We start from the raw sequence: 22,854 nt of genomic DNA on the forward strand, positions 1-22,854 counted from the left end.
GGGTTGCAGAAAGAAATCTATATATTCTCTGATATGAGAACATAGCGACCTAATACCACTAATGATTCTCCTCTTCCAGGAGGACAGACAGGATCCTTATGGATCTTGGGGAGGCAGTATAAGACAGGTAATCTTGCGGCTGCTGGACATGAAAAGGCCTTTTCTTTCTTATTAATCAATCCCCCATCAAAACCTTTTTTAAACAGTTTCTTAAATTCATTTTTATACGGGATTAGGGGATTTTTTAGGAGTGGTTTATATGTATCCATATTATCAAGGATCTTGTCCATGTAAGTATGCATTGTGTTCCGGGTATATGGTGACGTATCGTCCCTTATCCCGACTTGTCTTCCACTCGTGCAGGGGAGCAATTCAGATATGACGCACGCACGCTCACGCATGCGCGGAGTGTTATTTAAGTCCTGGCATCCTCTGGGTGGGCTTACCCCTTTGACAACGTGCTGGTGCACGAAACACGTCAGGGAGGAGCCCACCAGAGTGATGTCACGCCGCACGCGGCCACGAGGAAGGCCGGCAGCCATATTTATTTACCAAACCACATGTGAGTTTACTATTTTACCTTCTGGATTTTTTTACCTACCTAATAAAACGTACTACACTATTGGCACCTATCTATCTTTGGCTTGGTAATTATGAGCCCCCAAAAGTGGAACCCTGTCTGCATCTGGAGCATTCGTGTTTGCTGTTATCTTGGAGCTGTTTCTGATGGGTATGTGAGCAGAGTGTGACCTGTGTGTGAGCAATATTATCTCATGTGTCCACATTGAGCTTGATGACCCCGCAGCCCTAGACCAGACCTAGATGACCCCTTAGAGGATACATCTTTTTATGAGCATTTATTATGCGCTTCTGGTAAGTGCATAGTTTTACTGGTTCTCATCACTTGAAGTTACCAGCAAGGAGCACAGATCACCGTTCCATATGGACCTACGTTACAGTTGTTGAATGAACTATTCGCGTCTGTCACATATTTTTATGTTCTTCTCATATTGAAGCGTCATCATAAGATGTACTTATCACATCACCATATATGCGCCTCAGCAGCGCTCACTTTATATTTATATTTTTTGTTTATTATATATTATAACTTATCGCTGCATATTTACTATTATAGGCTGATTTTACTGTTGTGGGTTTAGTAACACATTAATATAAACTGTAATCCAAATATTTCCAATCTAAATAGACATTTAATTGAGGGTGCAACCATGACATGGGTTTCAAAGATCAATATGAATTTTCTGCAAGGAGAACACAGCAGAAACGTTTTGCTTTTAGACCATCTTTCTCTAATTGGAAGTCTGCACAGAAGCATACATAGCACAATGCAGGAAGGGGAGGCACTCCTCACATTTATTCACTTGTTTGTGTAAGATGAGCTGTTGAGCTCTGTAAACTTGCTTTTTCAGAAAAGCAGGAAAGGTTGGCCTGGTAAGCACTTGAATGGGAGCCCGGAGCTTTACTTGCTAGCTGGAAATAGGGGAATATGAAAAATTCATATGCAAGATTTATTGTAAAAAAGTATATAATTCTTTTTATTTTTTTAGACCTAATTAGAAAGGAGCAGGATGGAAACATTTTTTTTGAAAGAAACATAATTTTGTGAATATGGGTTTAGTTCAGAGAAAATTATGCATAATGTAATGAAACCTCTTTCACATGTCTGGGATTCCCTTCAAATATCTGGTCTGGATGAAATTTTCAAGGCTTTAGAACAAAATTAGTTGACTCAATGAAGCCAGGAAAGAGTTTTTTGATGAATGATTTTCAGAATTTCTGTACAAACGTTCTTGACCAAAATATGGTGTTGCTGCAGTGACGGCCAAAGGCCTGGTTAAATGAAATACAAGGGCTGTTTAAAGGAATCCAAATACAGTTTGTCAACAATAGGCACTCTTTTATGAATCTTTTCTTTTGCCAGAGCTATTTAGAACTCTCAATACACTCTATTAACAATTTTGTCACTTTTTGAACCTATTATTGTTGCTAATATGCTAATGAAGTGAACTCCTAAGCCAGAAACTCGTAGTTATTGGTTGGATAGCACTGGACATCAATTGTGGGTGCAAGCATGGCGCACCAGTCCAGAGAACATTGGGTGCACATTTATTAGTAGTGTTCCAGGATCCTGGTCTTATTTTTAAGTTTAAGAACAATTTAGTTTATTGCAAAAACTTTGAATTTTGAAATTTGGTCTCCTCTTTCTATGCAAACATTTGCTCATCGTGCAACATTAAGTTCTAAGGTGGCGCCCATCAACTAGAGGTTGTGGCAAATATGTGAGTGAAGCTTCAATTATGTGAACAGTATTGAACCTAAAATAACCCTATACTTTGCCAAAGTTGGAAAAGTAACAAGTTCACATCATAGCAGGCAGACAATGCATCCTTGTTATCTTACCAACTGTGCCAATGAGACTGCTGGTCAGAACTCGTTTCACCTTTCTGAGAAGTCAGATATTACTCAGAGGCTATTCAGCTCCCCACACTATTACATCACATTGTGATGGTTCAGTCAGATCCAACTGGTGTTTTGTGGGAGTCACTGGAGAGTGTCACAGTATGATGGGGTACTGGTGAGGTGAGCATTGAAGTGTGTAGGGAAGGTAAGTACCACATGCTGACCAGTGGTGTATTTAATATGTGTGCTGCCCTAGGCAACACAAAAATCAGATGCCCCTCCTCCCCAATGGAGAGAGCCTGACCGTGACCAACAACACCCTTGCCCCATTTTCACCCCCACCCGAGAGAGTCTTTCACTAATAATCATCCCCCCTCCGGTGACAGAAAGACGCTCACCTTCAGAGCTTTGGACAACCCCAGGAACGACAGTTGGGCTCTGCATACACCATCAACCAGCCCGCAGCCTCTCCCAGATCCCACCCGGTCCCCATGCTGCATATGTCCCTTCTTTTGGGGGGCAGTGCTGCCCCCTAAAAAATGCCACCCTAGGCAAATGCCTTGTTTGCCTTGTGGTAAATACACTACTGATGCTGACTCTACCTGCTACAAAGTTTTAAATGCTACTTTGCCTACTATAGGCTAAGTATGTGTTAATTTTATAGACTGCTGTTGATATATCCAACTATAGCCTTAACTGCATCACTAAGAAGTCCAAGTCACCTCCACTGTCATTTCTGCTCGTTTCAGGCCCATACATGTCAGTCCTTGCTTTATAGAAAGCTGACAATTTAATGGCCAAGAGAGACACAAGCGCAATAGGGCCAATTTAAAGGAACGGTGTGGCTAATGCAGCTTTGGTATCTATTTTAAACATGGAGCCACAGAAAAGTCAAGCTCTAAGGCTTGAAGTGTACCAAATATTGCAAAACAGTCATAGCAGTAGGATGGAATGGGGCGGCAAGGGTGTGCCATAACCCATGTACTCCAACTTTAGTTTTAAATAGCCAGAAATAATTCAAACGAATGAAAGTCTTGTAGACTTCACCTCCACAACATCTCCAAGATACGCCCATTCTTAACCTCGGAAACTACTAAGCAATTTATTCACTCCCTTGTTATATCTCGCCTTGACTATTGTAACTCCCTCCTCGTTGGCCTACCTTATCGCAGGCTATCCCCTCTTCAGTCTATCATGAATGCTGCTGCCAGACTCATCCACCATACTAACCGTTCTGTATCAGCCACCCCTCTCTGCCAATCCCTCCATTGGCTTCCCATTGCCCAACAGATACAATTCAAAACATTAACAATAACATATAAAGCCATTTATAACTCTGCCCCAAATTACATCAGCAATCTTGTCTTCAAATATCACCCAAACTGTACTCTCCGCTCCTCACAAGACCTCCTGCTCTCTAGCTCCCTCGTCTCCTCCTCCCATGCTCATCTCCAGGACTTCTCCGGAGCTTCCCCCATCCTTTGGAACTCTCTACCCCAATTTATCAGACTATCGCCTACTCTGCTCACTTTTAGGCGAGCTCTGAAAACCTATCTCTTCAGGGAAGCCTATCCTGCCCTCAGCTAATAATGGAATCTTCTACTCTTCATACCAGTCCATCCCCCACAGTCACTACCTGCTCCAAGGAGCAGGGCCCTCCTATCCCTCTTGTATTGAACTGTATTGTTGCTGTATTGTCTCCCTTTATATTGTAAAGCGCTGAGCAAACTGTTGGCGCTATATAAATTCTGTATCATAATAATAAAAAAAGATAACGTGATTGATTGAGATGGTTTATTGCACTTAGTTCAATTGTTGCTTTACCTGAAAAAGGATGTTTCTAACTAAAAGATAACAAATAATAAAAGTGATCAACTATTCCACCTGCAAACTGATGAAAATTGTTCAGCTAAATCTGTCACCAACCTGGCCATGTATATTAGATGCAGTTGATATTTTATCCTCCAAGCTTCCACTTTTTCTGTATAAGCCAAACATGACACCGCCAAATGCGATGGGTCTTCATACTGACCAATAGGTAGTGTAGAAAATTGGAGGGGGCGAATCCAAGTTCAACTTTTTTATACAATATACAGCGCATACAGTGCTACATTTACAAAAAAAGCTGTCTGCATTTCTGGATTTAATAAACATTTAGACACATAATGCTCACTGAAATTAAACTTTTGCTCGTGCACTTTTCACTTTAAATTGTACATTTTATTTTCACTTTTTTTTTCAGGTATGTGACAAGTGTACTTTAGGCAAAGTGCAGACCTCAAATGCAGAGAAAAAGATGATTTAGCTGTCCAGTACAAAGCAGCATTTCTAGTGTGTGGTTCCCTTTACCTCTGTAGCTCATATTCCAAATAGGAAGCAAGAATACGGTCTGGTTATAGAGATTAAAATATATATAATGATAAAACTTTTTTTTGCTTTGGATAAAATACATAAGGGTTAGAACCCCTGCCAGATTTGTTTTTGCTGTCTTGTCCCCACTGGAGAAATTTACTCCCTCTATTTGTTCTGGTGGACATTGCCTTCCATACAGAAAGTGATAAAGTCCAACATTTTTGAGTTGTCACAAGAGGTGGTGGGAAATGTTACAATAGGTATATTGTTCTGGTGACAACTGTCTAAGAGATGATATCCCCTCACCTGAAGGAGTACTCTTCTTACTTCTGCATTTGTTTCTGGGACAGTAAGTGAAGGAAAATCTCAGACAGTATGTGTAAGGATCTGGATACACACACTGTAGTGGATTCTACTTTTGTTCATGTGATCCATAGACATGAGTACAATGTCCCTAATGAGGCAGCTCTGGATACACAAAAGGGCCACATGGGGGTCCTCAAAAATTCCTCAAAGAAGAAATAAAATGGAGCATCTCATTATTTCTTGAGAGTAAAAAAATCATTATCCTCCTATATAATAGCCAAAACAATTTGAATGTGAGTTAGGGACCTTAAAATTGTATGCTCCTTGAGAGTCAGGGACTGCTGTGAATGTACAATAAATATATATATATATACACACATACATACACACACACTACGTTGCCAACTCCTTGAGAGTCAGGGACTGCTGTGAATGTACTATATATACACATATATATATATATATATATATATATATATATATATATATATATATATATTTATATATATACATACACACACTACATAGCCAACTCCTTGAGGGTTAGGGACTGATGTGAATGTGCAATATATAACATATTTACACACACACACTGTATTGCCAAAAGTATTGGGACACCCCTCCAAATCGTTGGATTCATGTGTACCAATCACTTCCATGGCCACAGATGTATAAAATCAAGCACCTAGGCATGAAGACTGCTTCTACAAACATTTGTGAAAGAATGGGTCGCTCTCAGGAGCTCAATGAATTCAAGCGTGGTAGCATGATAGGTTGCCATCTGTGCAATAAGTCCATCCGTAAAATTTCCTTGTTACTAAATATTCCACTGTTAGTGGGATTATAACAAAGTGGAAGCAACTGGGAACAACAGCAACTCAGCCACGAAGTGGTAGACCACATAAAATGACAGAGCAGGGTCAGCGCATGCTAAAGCGCACAATGCATAGAAAAAGTCGCCAACTGTCTGCAGAGTCAATAGTTAAAGACCTCCAAACTTCATGTGGCCTTCAGATTAGCACAATAACAGTGCGTAGAGAGCTTCATAGAATGGGTTTCCATGGCCGAGCAGCTGCATCCAAGTATTACATCATCGGATGCAGTGGTGTAAAACACGCCACCACTGGACTCTAGAGCAGTGGAGATGTGTTCTTTGGAGTGACGAATCACGCTTCTCTGTCTGGCAATCCAATGAATGTGTTTGGGTTTGGTGGTTGCCAGGAGAATGGAACTTGCCTAATTGAATTGTGCCAAGTGTAAAGTTTGGTGGAGGGGGGAATATGGTGTGGTGTTGTTTTTCAGGGGTTGGGGCTGGGCTTGGCCCCTTAGTTCCAGTAAAGGGATCTCTTAAGGCATCAGTATACCAAAATATTTTGGACAATTTCATGCTCCCAACTTTGTGGATTTGAGATAAAGCAGGGCCTTTTCTAGACACTATGGTTTACATTGAGAATGAAAGGATAGAATCAGATCTAAATGTTAAACAGAAGGATAGAAATCAGCCCTTATTATTTGATAATTTTCACACTCCCCATGTTTTCAGGTCAACCCATGAGAAATGGAATGGTATGGCTGGGGTGAAATAATGGATTTTTTTGTATTAGTTGGTTTGGATTTATGGTAATGGTTAATTAATTCTTCAGGTTTTGTTTTTGTATAGTTGGAATTACAGTATGTTGATTATAATATGAGAAATTATTTGTTTATTTTTGTTTTCATTTTGTTATATAAAGGTATTTCCTGATATGAGAGTAATGCTATAGTGGTGCTATAGTGGTGTAGATGAGATGTGCAACCACATCCTGTGTTTAGGTATATACAGTGCATCCAGAAAGTATTCACAGTACTTACCTTTTTGCCACTTTTTGTTATGTTACAGCCTTATTCCAAAATGGATTAAATTCATTTTTACCTCAATGTTCTACAAACAATATCCCATAATGACAACGTGAAAGAAGTTTGTTTTGAAATCTTTGCAATTTATTAAAAAAACAAAAAACAAAATAAAAACCACATGTACATAAGTATTCACAGCCTTTGCCATGACACTCAAAATTTAACTCTGGTGCATCCTGTTCCCACTGATCATCTTTGAGATGTTTCCACAACTTGATTGGAGTCCACCTGTAGGAAATTGTTGATTGGACATGATTAGGAAAGGCATAAACCGGTCTATATAAGGTCCCACAGTTAACAGTGCATGTCAGAGCACAAACCAAGGAATTGTCCATAGACCTCCGAGACAGGATTGTATCAAGGCACAGATCTGGGGATGGGTGCAGAAAAATTTCTTCAGCATTGAAGGTCCCAATGAGCACAGTGGCCTCCATCATCCGAAAAATGGAAGAAGTTTGGAACCACCAGGAATCTTCCTAGAGTGGGCCGCCCAGCCAAAATGAGTGATCGAGGGAGAAGGGCTTTAGCCAGGGAGGTAACCAAGCACCCGATGGTCACTCTGGAAGAGCTCCAGCGTTTCTCTGAGGAGAGAGGAGAACCTTCCAGAAGAACAACCATCGCTGCAGAACTCCACCAATCAGGCCTGTATGGCAGAGTGGCCAGACGGAAGCCACTCCTAAGTAAAAGGCAAATGGCAGCCCGCCTGGAGTTTGCCAGAAGGCACCTGAGGAACTCTCAGACCATGAGAAACAAAACTCTCTGGTCTGATGAAACAAAGGTTGAACTCTTTGGCCTGAATGTCAAGAGTCATGTCTGGAGGAAACCAGGCACCGCTTACCACCTAGCCAATACCATCCTTACAGTGAAGCATGGTGGTGGCAGCATCATGCTGTGTGGATGTTTTTCAGTGGCAGGAACTGGGCGACTAGTCAGGATTGAAGGAAAGATGAATGCAGCAATGTACAGAAACATCCTTGATGAAAACCTGTACCAGAGCGCTCTGGACCTTAGACTGGGGCGACGGTTCATCTTTCAACAGGACAATGACCCTAAGCACACAGCCCACATAACAAAGGAGTGGCTACGGGCCAACTCTGTGAATGTCCTGGAGTGGCCCAGCCAGAGCCCAGGCTTGAACCCAATTGAACATCTCTGGAGAGATCTGAAAATGGCTGTACACCGATGCTCCCTATCCAACCTGATGGAGCTTGAAAGGTACTGCAAAGAAGAATGGGAGAAATTGCCCAAAAATAGGTGTGCCAAGTTTGTAGCATAATACTCAAAACGACATGAGGCTGTAATTGGTGCTAAAGGTGCTTCAACAAAGTGTTGAGCAAAGGCTGTGAATACTTATGTACATGTGATTTTTTAGTTTTTATTTTTAATAAATTGCAAAGATTTCAAAACAAACTTCTTTCATGTTGTCATTATGGGGTATTGTTTGTAGAATGTTGAGGAAAAATATTAATTCAATCCATTTTGGAATAAGGCTGTATCATAACAAAATGTGTCAAAAGTTAAGCGCTGTGAATACTTTCTGGATACACTGTACAGTGACCTTATGATATCTAGAATTACAATTGTAGCTTGATGAAGAGCAGTGTTATGCTTGAAACTGCGCAGCTGCGCTAATTTTTGTATGAAAATACACTTGAAGTATAGAGAGAATTATTTGCAACTTGGAGATCTCGTTCTCTATGTTTATATATATGTAATCTCTGCGTAAATTGACGGCGCTATATAAGTACCTATAATAAATAAAATCAATAAATAACTGCTATAAATGGTTTCCGCTCAATGCCTGATGAAGGGGGTATTTGAAAGCCCCCAAAACATGCTGGATCTTATCATATTAGGAGTTAAATATTTTCTGCACTCTCAAGAAATAGTGTGACAGACCACTTTTCTCTTCTCTACATAAAAAAAAAATCTGACAGGGGTCTTAACCATTCCCCACTCTATCCAAAAATTAAAAAGTTTTGGCTATACATACTCTTTAATGGTCATCCGAGGTGCATGCAACAAGCTTAGTAGGGGTTGACCATCATTCTCTATTACTGAATCAAGCACATAAACTCCAGAAGCAATACAAACAGCAGGAGGATGTTACTTTTTTCGGCAAAGGGTTGAGGGAGATAGAATGGGGGATTTTGTTATTAACTTTTGTTACAATTTGAAGCAGAAAATAATGTGCGCAGTATCACAACCAATTAGAAAACATCTAGCATTTGGTCAATTGATAGAAAAACTAAGATCTCGCAACTAACCCATACCTCCTGTATAGATTCTAACATGGGGAGATAAACTTTACACTATTAGCCAGGTGTTATAACATCCTATCAAGGGCCCATACCTTCTATCCCCTGGTCTCAACTTACCTTTGGTAAAACTGCAGAGCTATCAGCACCTTTGCTCATATATGGTGGCAATATCCAGTGATACAAAGATACTGGTCATTTCTACCGGACTGTATTACTCAAATTAGTACTATTACTGTTCCACCTGATCCTTGGACTTGGCTGTTCCACAATACATCTTCCTCCCTAAAATCCTATAAATGCACTCTTGTTCCTTTTCAGCATAGCAGTTTCTCATTCTTTATCACTGTAGATACCCTCAAATTTCAGCCATAAAAGAAAACATAGTGGATAAGATGACACTCACCCAAAAAGATGAATATGACTGTTTACAAGACTGCTGGTCTACCAGAGGGATAGAATTCAAACGATCAGGGCTGTATCATTCCCTTATGTCACAGATGTAGGGATAGTTTCTGTTCATATATTCTAAATTATCCTTTTATATGTCATACTTGAATTTTCTGAAATCACTTTAATTGAAAACTACATATAATTCTGTAGTGAACTGCAGCCAGGCACCTAAATTTGGCTATATACTAGTAGATTTTTGAATGACGGTTTGTACAAACACAAACATTTGTACGAACATTCTCATTAGTACATCCAATCAATATCATTCGAAAGTACTTAAAAATTTCAATTTTAGAATGAATGGACTTTTCTGAATGAAAACCACATTTAGTGTTCGAAAGGTGTTTGCTCATGAAAACGTTTACATCCTTTTCCTTCAAATTTTCTGAGCACTGCAGTCAAAAACAAACTATGATTTGACCCCACCAATGATTTGAAAGGGGTCTCCAAGCTTTGTACACAAAGAGCCAGTTTACTGTCCTTTAGACCTTTGGGGGGCAGGACTGTGAAGAGTGGAAATAGAAAACAGCCCAATGTCAATGGGAGGAAACTGCCTCAAGCTTGGTGATAAGTAGGAGTAAAAATGTCCATAGAACCTGTGGTCAGTAGGAGGAATAGTGCCCCATCATTGGCATTAATGGGAGGAATAGTGCCCCATCATTGGCATTAATGGGAGGAATAGTGCCCAATCATTGGCATTAATGGGAGGAATAGTGCCCCACTGGTGTTCATGGAAGGAATAGTGTCCCATTGTCGGTGTAATTTGGAGGAATAGTGCTCCATTGTTAGTGTCATTGGGAGTTATAGTGCCCCACAATTGGTGTCAGATAGAATAGTGCCCAATTATTGGTGTCAATGAGAGGAATAGTGTTCCTCTGGTGTCCATGGGAGGAATAGTGCTCCATTGTTAGTGTCATTTGGAGTTATAGTGCCCCACTATTTGTGTCATTGGAAGAAATAGTGCCCCACTATGGGTCTCATTGGAAGGAATAGTGCCCCACTATTGGTGTCATTAGAAGGAACAATGCCCCACTATTGGTGTCATTGGAAGGAATAGTCCCCACTACTGGTGTATTGGAAGGAAAAGTGCCCCACTATTGGTGTCATTGGAAGGAATAGTGCCCTCTATTGATGTCATTGGAAGGAATAGTCCCCACTATTGGTGTCATTGGAAGGAATAGTGCCCCATTATTGGTGTCAGTGGGAGGAATAGAATCCTTCAATTGGTGTAGGTTGGAGAAAGAGTGCCCCAGTGTTGTTGTCAGCAGGAGGCATTATACCCCACTGTTGGTGTCTCTAGAAGGAATGGTGCCTCAATGCTGGTGTCAATGGGAGCAATAGTGCCCCAAGGGACTAAAAAAAGGAAAGTGAAGGGCCACAGTTTGGACACAACTGCACTAAAATTTTAATTTAAACAATTTTGAACAAAATTCTATTAGTCTGTACCCAGCTTTACACCTATCCCCACCCTCCCTCATTTTACATGGCTTTTCTTTTCCCTTTCTTCTTTTAAAGCCCTCTAAATATAGGAAACGATGGTGTTGTTCACACGTAAAGCCATCTGGCTTGTTAATTATGTTTTTTCACACAAACCTATTACAAAAAATAAGGATAAAAAAAAACTTCTGTCATTGGTCTGACCTCTGTAAAGGTGATGAATGGTGCAGTCTGATTGGCTGTTATGAATTACTGCACATCGCTCTTCGCTCTACCTGAATGTTTTCACAAGCAAAACCCAAAGACATAACATTCAATAACCAGAACATAAAATGATTCTTGATTGTTGAGAAATGCAAACAGCAAAATAAGATAATAAAGTTTGTTAGTTTAAGAGCAGTTAGCAAAATGATTAAAACCCAAACATTAAAATCCGCATGAAAACTCCAGAGATTCGGGGGAAGGAAAAAAAAAGTATATTTAGCTTTCAATAAGTCTTCATGAAGCATTTATAGCTTCAAATTTTCAGTCACATTCAATTTGTTCCACGTCATTTAACATTCTCTCTCACAATATTCAGGAATCTAAAAACAACTTAACGGTGAAATATGCAGATAGACTTTGTGTGATACACATTGTAACTGCACGGCGATCTAAAAACCATTGCGCACCGTGGTTCCAGGAAAGGCTAATGTTAGGTGGAGATCATAATTCTTGCTGACACCATTACCTAATTGGATTTGTAAAAAAAAATATCCAAAATATTTCTCTCTTTCTGTATTCACTGATAACTATGCCTTTCCTTCATTGAGGCATCAAGCTTTGTATTAGGTAGCAGCCTCTGCTGGTGGGGTGGGGAAATGCCGCCCCTTGGTCTTCTTGTCCCCAGGTTTTCCTGTATAGACACTGGTAAGTTTCATTAATACTGTAGTTTCTGTGGACTCTAAAAATCAGCCATAGGCTGGAGCAAATGCAAAAAAACAAAACAATGATGAGAGGGTGAAGCTTACTGCTTGGGCAAGACTTAGCAATGATGGTGGGAAGATTTAAAGGAAAATTGTCATGGACGTAAAACCTTAGCTTGCTATTTGTCAGGATCCTGTCCACGGCAGGAGTTCTGGAAGAACATGGCTGCAGAAGTACACATCAGCCTCAGTTTGGTCCCAGACGGCCTTTATAAGGAGGCTCATCACTTCCTCTGGTTGCTGGATGATCTCTAGCTCCTCATGCCCTGTTCCTGGGTGTCTGACTTGTGATTTCCTGTTACCGACTCGGCTTGCTCCTGGACCTGTCTACTCTGATTTACCCCTGATCTGACCTCGGCTTGGCTTACGGATACTCTCTCTCACGCTCCTCTGTGAATGACCTCGGCCTTCCCACCTGACTACGTTCACTCTGACTCCCACCTGGTACCTGACCTTGGCTTGAACCGACTACCTAGTAAACATCCAAACCCTGGAAGGGCTTGCATACCACGCACAGGCACCTCCTGTCTGCAGACCTATCTCCGTGCACCAGCTGTGCTTCTAAGTGGACCACCAACCAGCACTCCTATAGGTGACCTGTGGAACTTTGGGCCTGGCTCCCACCGTCCCACTCTCAGGGGAGTCCAGAACATAGCCGCAAGGGAAGCCCTCTCTCCACTGGCCTCCATCACCAGGTACGTGATACTATTGCGGTCTACATTGTGAAAATACTGAGATGCCATGATCATCCTCTAGCTAATTGCTTTCTAATTCACTCACTTGGTACAAGATTAAGTGTATTATTTATAGCCACAGCATTTTGAATATAGAATTGCACATTTGCCTCCTTGCAGCCATCTGTACATCAGACCAGGGGTCTCAAAACTTTCTAAACAAAGGGCCAGTTTACTGTCCTTCAGACTATTGGGGGGCCGGCCAGACTGACTGACACCAGTGGGACTAGAAAATTCCCCAGCATCAGTGTGAGTAAACAATGTCTCTGGCTTGGTCATTACTGTGCCCCATCATTAGTTTCAGTAGAAGGAATAGTTCTTGTCATTTGTTGTCAGTAGAGGAAATTGTGCCCTATCATTGATCAGTGGGCTGAATAGTGTTCCATCATTTAGATCAGTGGGAAGAATAATGTTCCATCATTGAGTGTCAGTGGGAGGAATTGTGCTCCATTGTTGATGTCAGGGGAAGAAATGGTGCCTCATCAATGATGTCAGTGGGAGGAACAGTGCCCCAAAGGCTGGATAAATGTGAGCAAAGGGCCATATCTGGCCCACAGGTCGCAGTTTGGAGACCACTGCATTCGAAAATTTCAATCAGTTACCCCTCACTGAACAACCTTTAAGAAAAAACTGTTACAGAATAATCCCCCTAGAGAGGTTATTACATCTGCTTTCAGATGGCAGAAAAACAATGTGCCAGCAGGAAGCACAGTCTGTATAAGGATTCATATCTCAAATCAGGAGGTTTTTCTGTTAATATTAGCACATTATTAACATCATGCAGTCATCAGAATGCTAATTTTTTTTTTTTTGCTACAGTGGCTTTTTAATACAGGGAGTATTGATGGTTTTGTAGAGTATTCTGGGTTCTCTGAAGCGTGAACACAGCAGAAGATTCTTCAGTAGAGACCTCTCTCTTTACTTGAAAGCCTGTTTGGAGCCATACGGAACAGAGCATGGGGTTTGAGTCATCCCTCTGATTTAGCTTTGTATGCAACTTGAGCTTTAGCTTCTTAGGACTGAAATGACTTTGTATAACTTGGCAAAAGGTATTGTGAGTATTGGCTGGATAGTACAGGTCATTTCTTGTGGTTGAGGTTTAAATTACAGTTAGACTTATGGTCAGATGTTAGCAGGTCAAGACAAAGTTGAATTAAGGTAACATGGGCAGCACAGTGGCTAAATGGTTAGCAGTTCCACCAGGCAGTACTAGTGTCATTTGTTCGAATCCCAACCACGGCACCACCTGCCTGGAGCTTGCATGTTCTCCATGTGCCTGCGTGGGTTCACTCCCATACTCCAAAGGCATGCTGGCTGGTTAATTGGCTTTTGTATAAATTGCCCTTAGTACTGTATGTATATGTGTGAATGTGAGTTAGGGACCTTAGATTGTATGCCCCTTGAGGGTTAGGGACTGATGTGAATGTACAATATATATGTAAAAGCGCTGCGCAAATTGATGGCACTATATAAGTACCTGAAATAAATAAAATAGTATAAGTTCCCTTTACATTTCAATGTTAGGGGTAGGTTAAGTTTTAAAGCCTACATTCAACTTTATAAAAAAAACAATATATTTATCTTTAACATTTTTTTTATCAATCAGCAAGTGACGGGTGCAATGCGAGGCCCCTGCATACTTTCAGTGTAAACTGTCTGCTTGTATATCTTACACTATTACAGGAAGCGTTAATGAACTACCAAGAGTGTTCATCAGTTCCCTGGTAGTTCATTGAGAACTACAAGCTGACAGCCGCAAAGGCTGTCGGTACTTGTAGTTCTCTCACGCGTCTGGATGGGCAGAGCCCTGATTGTGCAGGGAGAGGATCCCCGGCTCCCTGTCACAACAGGATCAGGGGGGACTGTGGGGTCTGCTGCAAAAGTGATATATTACATAAGCTGAACTTATTCTTTAAAGACGTAAACTCATTAAAAAAAAAAAAATGAAAAAAATGCAGACAGGTACGTTTTTACAACTGAAGAAACTCGGTGTGTAGATTTACTAAAACTTAGAATCTGGTGCAGCTGTGCATGGTAGCCAATCAGCTTCTAACTTCAGCTTGTTCAATTAAGCTTTGGCAATAAAACCTGGAAGCTGATTGGTTTTCTATGCAGAGCTGCACCAAATTTTGCAATCTCCTGTTTTATTAAATAACCCCTTTATGTCTTTATTTATTTATTTTAAGTACTTATATAGTGCCATCAATTTACGCAGCGCTTTACATACATATTGTACATTCACATCAGTCCCTAACCCTCAAGGGGCACACAATCTGAGGTCATAAATGTTTCTCCAAGCATGTCAGCAATTTTGTTTCTAATTTTACACTGAGCCATGCATGCACAGCCCTCCCAGAGTTACGTCATCCCACCAATCAAGATGACCGTAGACTATGAACCCAGAGGCTTAGTGAAGATGGAAGCACCAATGATGAAGAGCAGTGCGGAGATCACAATTTTGGAGGAGATCATTTTGCACTTTATGGCAAACTTACCTTTGCGAACGTTGAGCATACTGTACTTGAACACTATGTCAAAAACCTCCTGTTGGCCCAAAATGTTTTTTTCTCTGGCTGTTTAAGTCTTAAAATACTGGGGCAGTGTCTAATTGCCTCCTCCTAAACAAGCATGCTCTATATAAATATAAGATTTCCTCATCTCTATCATTTTTAGGTCATTCATTCAGAAAACTTTGAAGACAAAGCATAAGGATGACAGCCAGGAGATGAGCATTGTCAAAAGAAAAAGCCAGAAATGGCAGCTTACATAATGTTTGTATGTCATTTTATAGAATTGGTTAAGTGTCCAGGTTAGAGAGACATTTGTTTAAAGTTCAGTGGACCTAGAAATAAAAATGCAAGGTTTGATAATACAAGTGTCTGATCCCATCACATATAGCAACTTTACAGATTAAAAAGTATTAAATGCATTTATCTTACCCCTGGTTTCAAGGAGGAATACTTGAAATAATGCATTAGGATCCAGGGGAAACCCTGTGAACAAATAAAACAATTTATTGGTGGTCAGTTCTCCTTACAATGGGGGCCAGAATGCCACCTTTACAGATAGCTAAAAAGATCATTGGTGTCATAGTGTTGGGTTTGCCAAGTGGCATTAGACCAAAATTTATGCAGGCACTATTGTATGATAAGTAGACAACCAGCCACAGCTCAAGGAACCCCTAACAACCTCTGGAGGAACCCTAGGGTTCCACAGAACCCTAGTTGAGAATGGCCGGGCTATGGTGTCAAGGCAAGAATGACAATACCTTTCTGTTCTGGGAAATATAACCTATCCCACATCTTGTGAGAAGACCATCCTGCACTGTTCTGGAGCATCTTCTTGTGAGGTTTCGTATAGTTAAAATTCTCTGGGATCTTACTGGAAGCATACCAAGGTAACCCTCTGCAGTACAGCAGCCAGGGCAAGACAAGTATATGTACCAACTTTTTTCCCTACAATTTTTTTCTTCAACTGTAAAGCTGCTATATGTGACGAGAGAGAGGACTTGATTTTGTTAGTAAATCTGATGGACCACTGTCTCCTATCATTCTTAATATGTAACTATATGTAATTAACTATATGGTTACTCTCAGTTCTTTCCATCAAAAATCAGATAACACCAGTAAATCTGCTTTGGATAGAAAGGAATCCATTCCCTCAGCGTAGTTAATTAAACCGTTTATCAGGACATTAATGCACTACCCAATTATTCTTACTTTATCTTGCTTCTCAGACCGACTTAATTTTTATGTATGCAATTTACAAATGATATAGAGAGACATAAATTGTGCTACAACCGTGGCATAATTAAATTCACTCTGGCTGGGTGACCTGATATTTACCTGAATGCAACAGATGCAGTATTTTATCGCCAAATGTTTTATTACATCCCTGCTTGCTTGGGAAATAAGATTTAATAATTACATTGAAAAGGACATTGAATATCTTAATTAAGAAATAATGGTCCGGCAGGTCCAGCGTGCTACGCACCACGGCCTCCCGATGCTGAACACATTCAAGGTATATCTGTCGCAAGTTCGGGCAATTCAAACTGAGCGTATAACAATGAAATATGACAAATGCACTAAAGGTTACCTACAGTAAAAAATGAATAACAGAAATTGACCACGGCTGTCATGCTCTCGCTCTCTCTCATCTATTTATGCTACAAGGGGAAGGGCCCTTGTTGTTTCCCCTCTCCATCCCCCCACCTACATATCGGGATGTTCCTGCCTCTTTCTTTTCCTTTATTACTCTTCCTGGTTGATCTGATTATTCTCTCTTCCTTTATTACCCTTCCTGGTTGATCTTATTATCCTCTTTATTTTCCTTTATAACCCTTCCTGGTTGATCTTCTTACTTTTCCTTTATTACCCTTCCTGATTGATCTTATTATCCTCTTTCTCTTCCTTTATTACGCTTCCTGGTTGATCTGATTATCCTCTTTCTTTTCCTTTATAACCCTTCCTGGTTGATCTTATTATCCTTTTTCTCTTCCTTTATTACCCTTCCTGGTTGATCTGAGATATCCTCTTTCTTTTCTTTATTACCCTTCCTGGTTGATCTTATTATCCTCTTTCTCTTCATTTATTACGCTTCCTGGTTGATCTTATCCTCTTTGTTTTCCTTTATTACCCTTCCTGGTTGATTTTATTATCCTCTCTTCATTTATTACCCTTCCTGGTTGATCTGATTATCCTCTTTCTTTTCCTTTATTACCCTTCCTGGTTGAACTACTCATCTGGCATATTGCCATGCTCGAATTGTGAACCCACTGCTGACATAATATGCATTTCATGAAGGCATGACTTCTTAAGACTCATTCAGATGAGACTCTTTCCTAGTGCTGAGCTACCTTTTGCTGTGTTTGCATCCACCTTACAGCTGCACGCACGCATGCAGGCAGCCTATAGAAGCGGATGCAGAGACAGCAGCTGCATGGACACAGACACATATCAAAATTTGACATGCAGGCAGGAGCGGGAGCACGGTTCTGAACATACAGAGTCTTAGCACCTGTTTGAATAAGCCCTTCGGAGAAACAGCTGCAACCTCCTTAACTGAATGACAATACTAGCTGTCGCAATTGTGCACAATGACGAGACTTTTGTTATATAAAATCAGCAATGTCAGATTTCTATGGGTATACTGCTCTATGCCATACCTTGTTATAACTTGTAATAGTTTATCAATAAAAAATACATTATAAAAAGGGTATACATGCAAATCTAGCTTTTTTTTTTTTCCTGCCATGCTTGATATTGCCCCTCCTGCACCGCCCTATTGGTCCTTTAATGTGATGGGTGACCTCAATGAGCAATGCAAATGCATGAGGGATTGGAACCAAGCTAGTTTCCTACAAGTCGTTGTTTACTGTAAGGGACCGCCCGGCGACACCACTAGCACTCCACTAATCAGGCGTCCCCAGCGCACGGAGTCTAAGTCCCAGAGTACTTGTTCACCAGGGCCCCTGATGGTGGGGATGGACTTGGAGTACCCCGGGACCAGGTCGTGCCTACTGAGGATACCCGTCAGTGGTAGGGGTGTTCGCCAGGGGCTCCTACGGGAGAGAGCCTGATATGAGGAGGTCTGGAGACCCCGTTGAGAGGGATAGAGGGATGGATGGATGGCTGAGCAAGTGCAGAGTCAAGCAAGCCGGGTCGGTAACGGGGAGGACGGTACGGTACAAGGCAGCGGGCAGAGAATAGTCGGGTCACACGCCAGGTCAGCAACAGCAGGTCAGATCCAATAGGGGGCATTCAAGAGAGAGGTCAGGCAAAGCAAGGGTCTGGGCAGGAGAATACAGCAGTGGTCAGGTACAATCCGGGTCAGCAACTTACTTAGAAACAGGTTCAGGATACAGGATGCAGGATAAGGATAAGACCAGAAGGCACCGAATGACAGCTCAGGGCCGTTTAAATATCGCGCCCTGCGCTGCCATTGGTGCCCAGCGGGCGGCCGCGGCTTCTACTGCGCATGCGCGAACTCGGCCGGCCCGGACCTAGAGCTCGCGTCCCTGCACAGGGCGGCATACTGCGCCTGCGCCGGGACCATCGTGGCGTGATCGTGGAGATCCCTGACATTGCCCCCCCCCCCCCCCCTACGGGCAACCTCCGGATGCCCACCCGATCTCTCAACCACGGGTGGTCACGAAGAAACCTCCGGACAAGTCTGGGTGCATGGACATTATGGGCTGGTTCCCAAGAATTGTCCTCAGGGCCATAGCCCTTCCATTTAATAAGAAATTGGGTCTGGCCCCCCCTTCTTCGGCACTTCAGGATCGTTTCCACCTCAAATTCTTCTTGTCCCTCCACCGTTATGGCCTCCGGAGGTCTGGATTCTCGTTCTGGGAAGGCATCTGGGATCACAGGTTTAAGTAAGGACACGTGGAAAACAGGATGAATTTTGAATGTTTCAGGAAGGATAAGTTCATATGTTACCTCGTTGATCATTCGCTTCACACAAAAAGGCCCCACGAATTTAGGTCCCAATTTCTTCGAGGGACATAGCATTCTCAAGTTGGTTGTTGCCAACCATACCTTATCCCCAGGCTTCAGCACCAGATCCCCCCTTCGTTTCTTGTTAAACGCATTCTTGTTGTCCTCCTGGGCCCGAGCGATGGCTTCCTGTAGTACTTTGTTGTTCGAGGAGAAGAAGGTTAATGCGTCTTGTGTTGCCGGAACTGGGCATTCAGAGACCAAATCAGGGAGAAAGACAGGGTGAAATCCGTAGTTAGAGAAGAACGGAGATTGCCCTGTTGCTGAATGGCTTGCGTTGTTATATGCAAATTCCGCTAACGGTAAAAGTGGTAACCAATTATCCTGAAGAAAGGACGTGTAGCAACGCAAGTATTGTTCTAGGGTCTGGTTGGTCCTCTCGGTCTGTCCGTTGGTCTGAGGGTGGAAAGCAGAGGAGAGGGATAACTTGATATCCAGGGCCTTGCACAGGGCCCTCCAAAATCTAGATGTGAATTGGACCCCTCAATCAGAGACAATGTCCTCTGGGACTCCATGTAGTCTTACGATTTCCTGGATGAATATTCGCGCAGTCTCGGATGCAGACGGAGTCTTCCTTAATGGTACGAAGTGAGCCATCTTCGATAATCGATCAATGACCACAAAGATCGCGGTGTGTTCTTGGGACGGTGGGAGCTCGACTATAAAGTCCATTGCGACCCTTTGCCAAGGTCGTTCAGGAATCGGCAAAGGCCGCAGCAGTCCCCAAGCCTTGTTCCTCGATGGCTTGTTTTTCTGGCAGATGGTACAGGATCTTACATAGAGTTTACAATCCTTGGCCATACTCGGCCACCAAAAAGAGCGTTGGAGAAGCTCCAGGGTCTTGGCTGGGCCAAAGTGTCCTGCCATCGGGTGGTCATGGCAATGTCCCAGGACAAGGGTTCGGACCTCTTCAGGGACCATGACCAACCCATCCTTCCATAGGAGTCCCCCCTTGTTCTGGAGGGACACACCAACTGGGATTGACGCGGCCGTGGATGCCTCCAATAGCTTGGACCGAAGGTCCGTCTGGAGCGCCAAGAAATTTCCTGAAGACAGAATAGTATCAGGTACCGGTTCTTCTTTGGAGTCTTCAAACATGCGAGATAGTGCATCGGGTTTCGTATTTTTAGATCCGGGCCTAGATGTGATGTGAAAAGTGAACCTGGAGAAGAACAGTGCCCATCTCGCCTGCCGTGGGCATAAACGTTTGGCGGTCCTCAGGTACTCGAGATTTTTGTGATCTGTGAAGATCAAGATGGGGTGCGAGGCACATTCTAGCAGGTACCTCCATTCTTCGAGTGCTGTTTTGATGGCCAACAACTCCCGATTGCCGATATCGTAATTCCTCTCGGCTGGGGTAAGTTTCCTCGAGAAGAACGCTACGGGATGGAGTAATTCTTTGGTGCCCTTTCGCTGGGACAGGATGGACCCCACCGCATTCTCCGATGCATCTACTTCCAAGATGTATGGCAGGGCAGCGTCCGGGTGGCCCAGAATGGGTGCCGAGGTAAAGAGCTTCTTCAAGGCCTCAAAGGCTTCCTGAGCCTCCGGCGTCCATCTTAATCGGGTTCCAAGCTTGGTTAACTGAGTTATGGGGGAGACCAGACCCGAGAAGTTCTTAATGAACTTCCGTTAAAAATTTGCAAACCCGATAAACCGCTGGACGCCTTTTTTGTCCGCGGGTACCGGCCACTCCAAAATCGCAGAGACTTTCTGAGGGTCCATTGCAACCCCCGCGGTGGAGATAATCAACCCCAGGAACGTAATGCTAGGTTGCTCAAAGCAACACTTATCTGCCTTGGCGTATAACCCATGCTGACGCAACCGCCCCAACACCCTTGCCACATGTATCCTGTGATCCTTCAGGGAGGATGAGAAAATCAGTATATCGTCCAGGTAAACGATAACAAAAATGTCCAGGTAATCCCTGAAAATATCATTTATAAAATGTTGAAATGTGGCTGGTGCATTGCACAGCCCAAATGGCATGACCAGGTATTCAAAGTGCCCAAACCGGGTACGGAACGCCGTTTTCCACTCGTCCCCCTCCCTTATGCGAACTAGGTTGTACGCCCCCCTTAGATCAAGTTTAGTAAAAATGACCGCAGTCTTCAGGCTCTGAAATAACTCTGGCACCAACGGTAATGGGTAACAATTTTTAATCGTGACCCTGTTCAGCTCCCGGTAGTCAATACATGGTCTCAGAGACTTGTCTTTTTTTTCCACGAAGAAGATCCCCGCCCCTGCTGGTGAAGTGGAGAGACGGATGAACCCCTTCTGGAGACTGTCCTCTATATATTCCTTCAGGGCCCCCAATTCAAGTTCAGATAGGGGAAAAATTTGCCCAAAAGGAATCTCAGAGCCGGGTAACAGGTCGATGGGACAGTCATACGGGCGGTGGGGGGCAGGGTATCTGCTCCCCGTTTACTGAACACGTCCAGGAATTCATGATATGCTGCGGGAATAACCTGTTTCAGATCAGAGTCCCCCTCGGAGCATAGGAGGACCTGGGGGCCTGCAGGGCCTGAAGTGCGACAGTGTTCCTGACAGTATGGGGAAGGGAACAAGATTGACCCGGTTTCCCAGTCAATTTGGGGGTTATGGGCTCGTAACCAAGGGAGCCCCAAAATGACTGGGAAAAGAGGTGACGCAATGGCATCCAGGCGGAGAAATTACCGGTGTTGGTTGGCAATGGTAGTGGTAATGGGGGGAGTTTCCTGATTAACCACTCCTGATTTTATCTGGGAGCCATCAGCCAAAAATATGTTAAAACCCCTCTTTCTGGGTTGGAGGGGAATTTTCTGCTGGCGAGCAAAGTCTAAATCCAGGAAACAACTGCATGCCCCCGAATCAATTATGGCTGTCACTTCCACGGTCCTTTCTGGAAGCTGAAAGGAGAGGGGCACAACTAAGTATTGGGAAGGACTGACATTGCCAATAGACAAAGAAGAAAAAGAGGTACACTTACTCATTTTCTGAGGGCAGGATCGTACCATATGACCGGCTTCCCCACAGTAGAGGCAGAGGTTCTGAGAGCGTCTCCGCTGGCGTTCTTCTGGCAATAATTTGGGCCGAGCCAGGCCTAGTTGCATGGGTTCTGGAACATCTCCTGGAAGTGGATTCTGGATACTTGGTCTGGGTGGTTGGCTGGGGCCTAGGAATGGACCCCAGTTGTTTCCACGACCCTGGCCGGACCTCGCAAACATGCGTTCCCGCAGTCGGTCAATTTTTATCGTAAGGGCAATTAGATCCTCTAATGACTCGGGAACCTCTACCTGGGCCAGCTCATCCTTTAGGGGTTCTGATAGCCCCATGCGGAACTGGTGCAGCAAGGCAAACTCGTTCCAGCGAGTGTCCCCCATCCGCCTAAATTCTGAGGCGTATTCCTCTGCCGCCCGACGGCCCTGTCGGAGTGTGTATAAGATTGCTTCGGCAGAGGCTGCCCGCTGCGGGTCATCATATAGGATGGCCATCGCTTCAAAGAAATCTTTGACTGTTCCTAGGTGTGGGTCATGGTTTCCCCTTAGCCGAT

The 22,854-nt window shown here is 43.0% G+C and overlaps 1 protein-coding gene across 1 annotated transcript in view; it reads right to left on the reverse strand.

Annotated features, from left to right (window-relative positions):
* Nucleotides 1-15,589: 15,589 nt before the first annotated feature.
* The window catches only part of RCN1 (reticulocalbin 1), a 68,528-nt gene continuing 61,263 nt past the window's right edge, over nucleotides 15,590-22,854 (reverse strand). The window contains exons 7-8 of the mRNA XM_089673468.1: nucleotides 15,762-15,815; nucleotides 15,590-15,664 (exon numbers count right to left, since the gene is read on the reverse strand). Coding sequence (XP_089529594.1) covers nucleotides 15,656-15,664; nucleotides 15,762-15,815 — 63 coding nt within the window. The 3' untranslated portion in view covers nucleotides 15,590-15,655. The remainder of the gene's footprint in view (nucleotides 15,665-15,761; nucleotides 15,816-22,854) is intronic.

This window comes from Staurois parvus, unplaced genomic scaffold (genome assembly GCF_062004578.1).
Source record: "Staurois parvus isolate SC_StPar_1 unplaced genomic scaffold, SC_StPar_1.0 ptg000138l, whole genome shotgun sequence".
Taxonomy (NCBI): Eukaryota; Metazoa; Chordata; class Amphibia; order Anura; family Ranidae; genus Staurois; species Staurois parvus.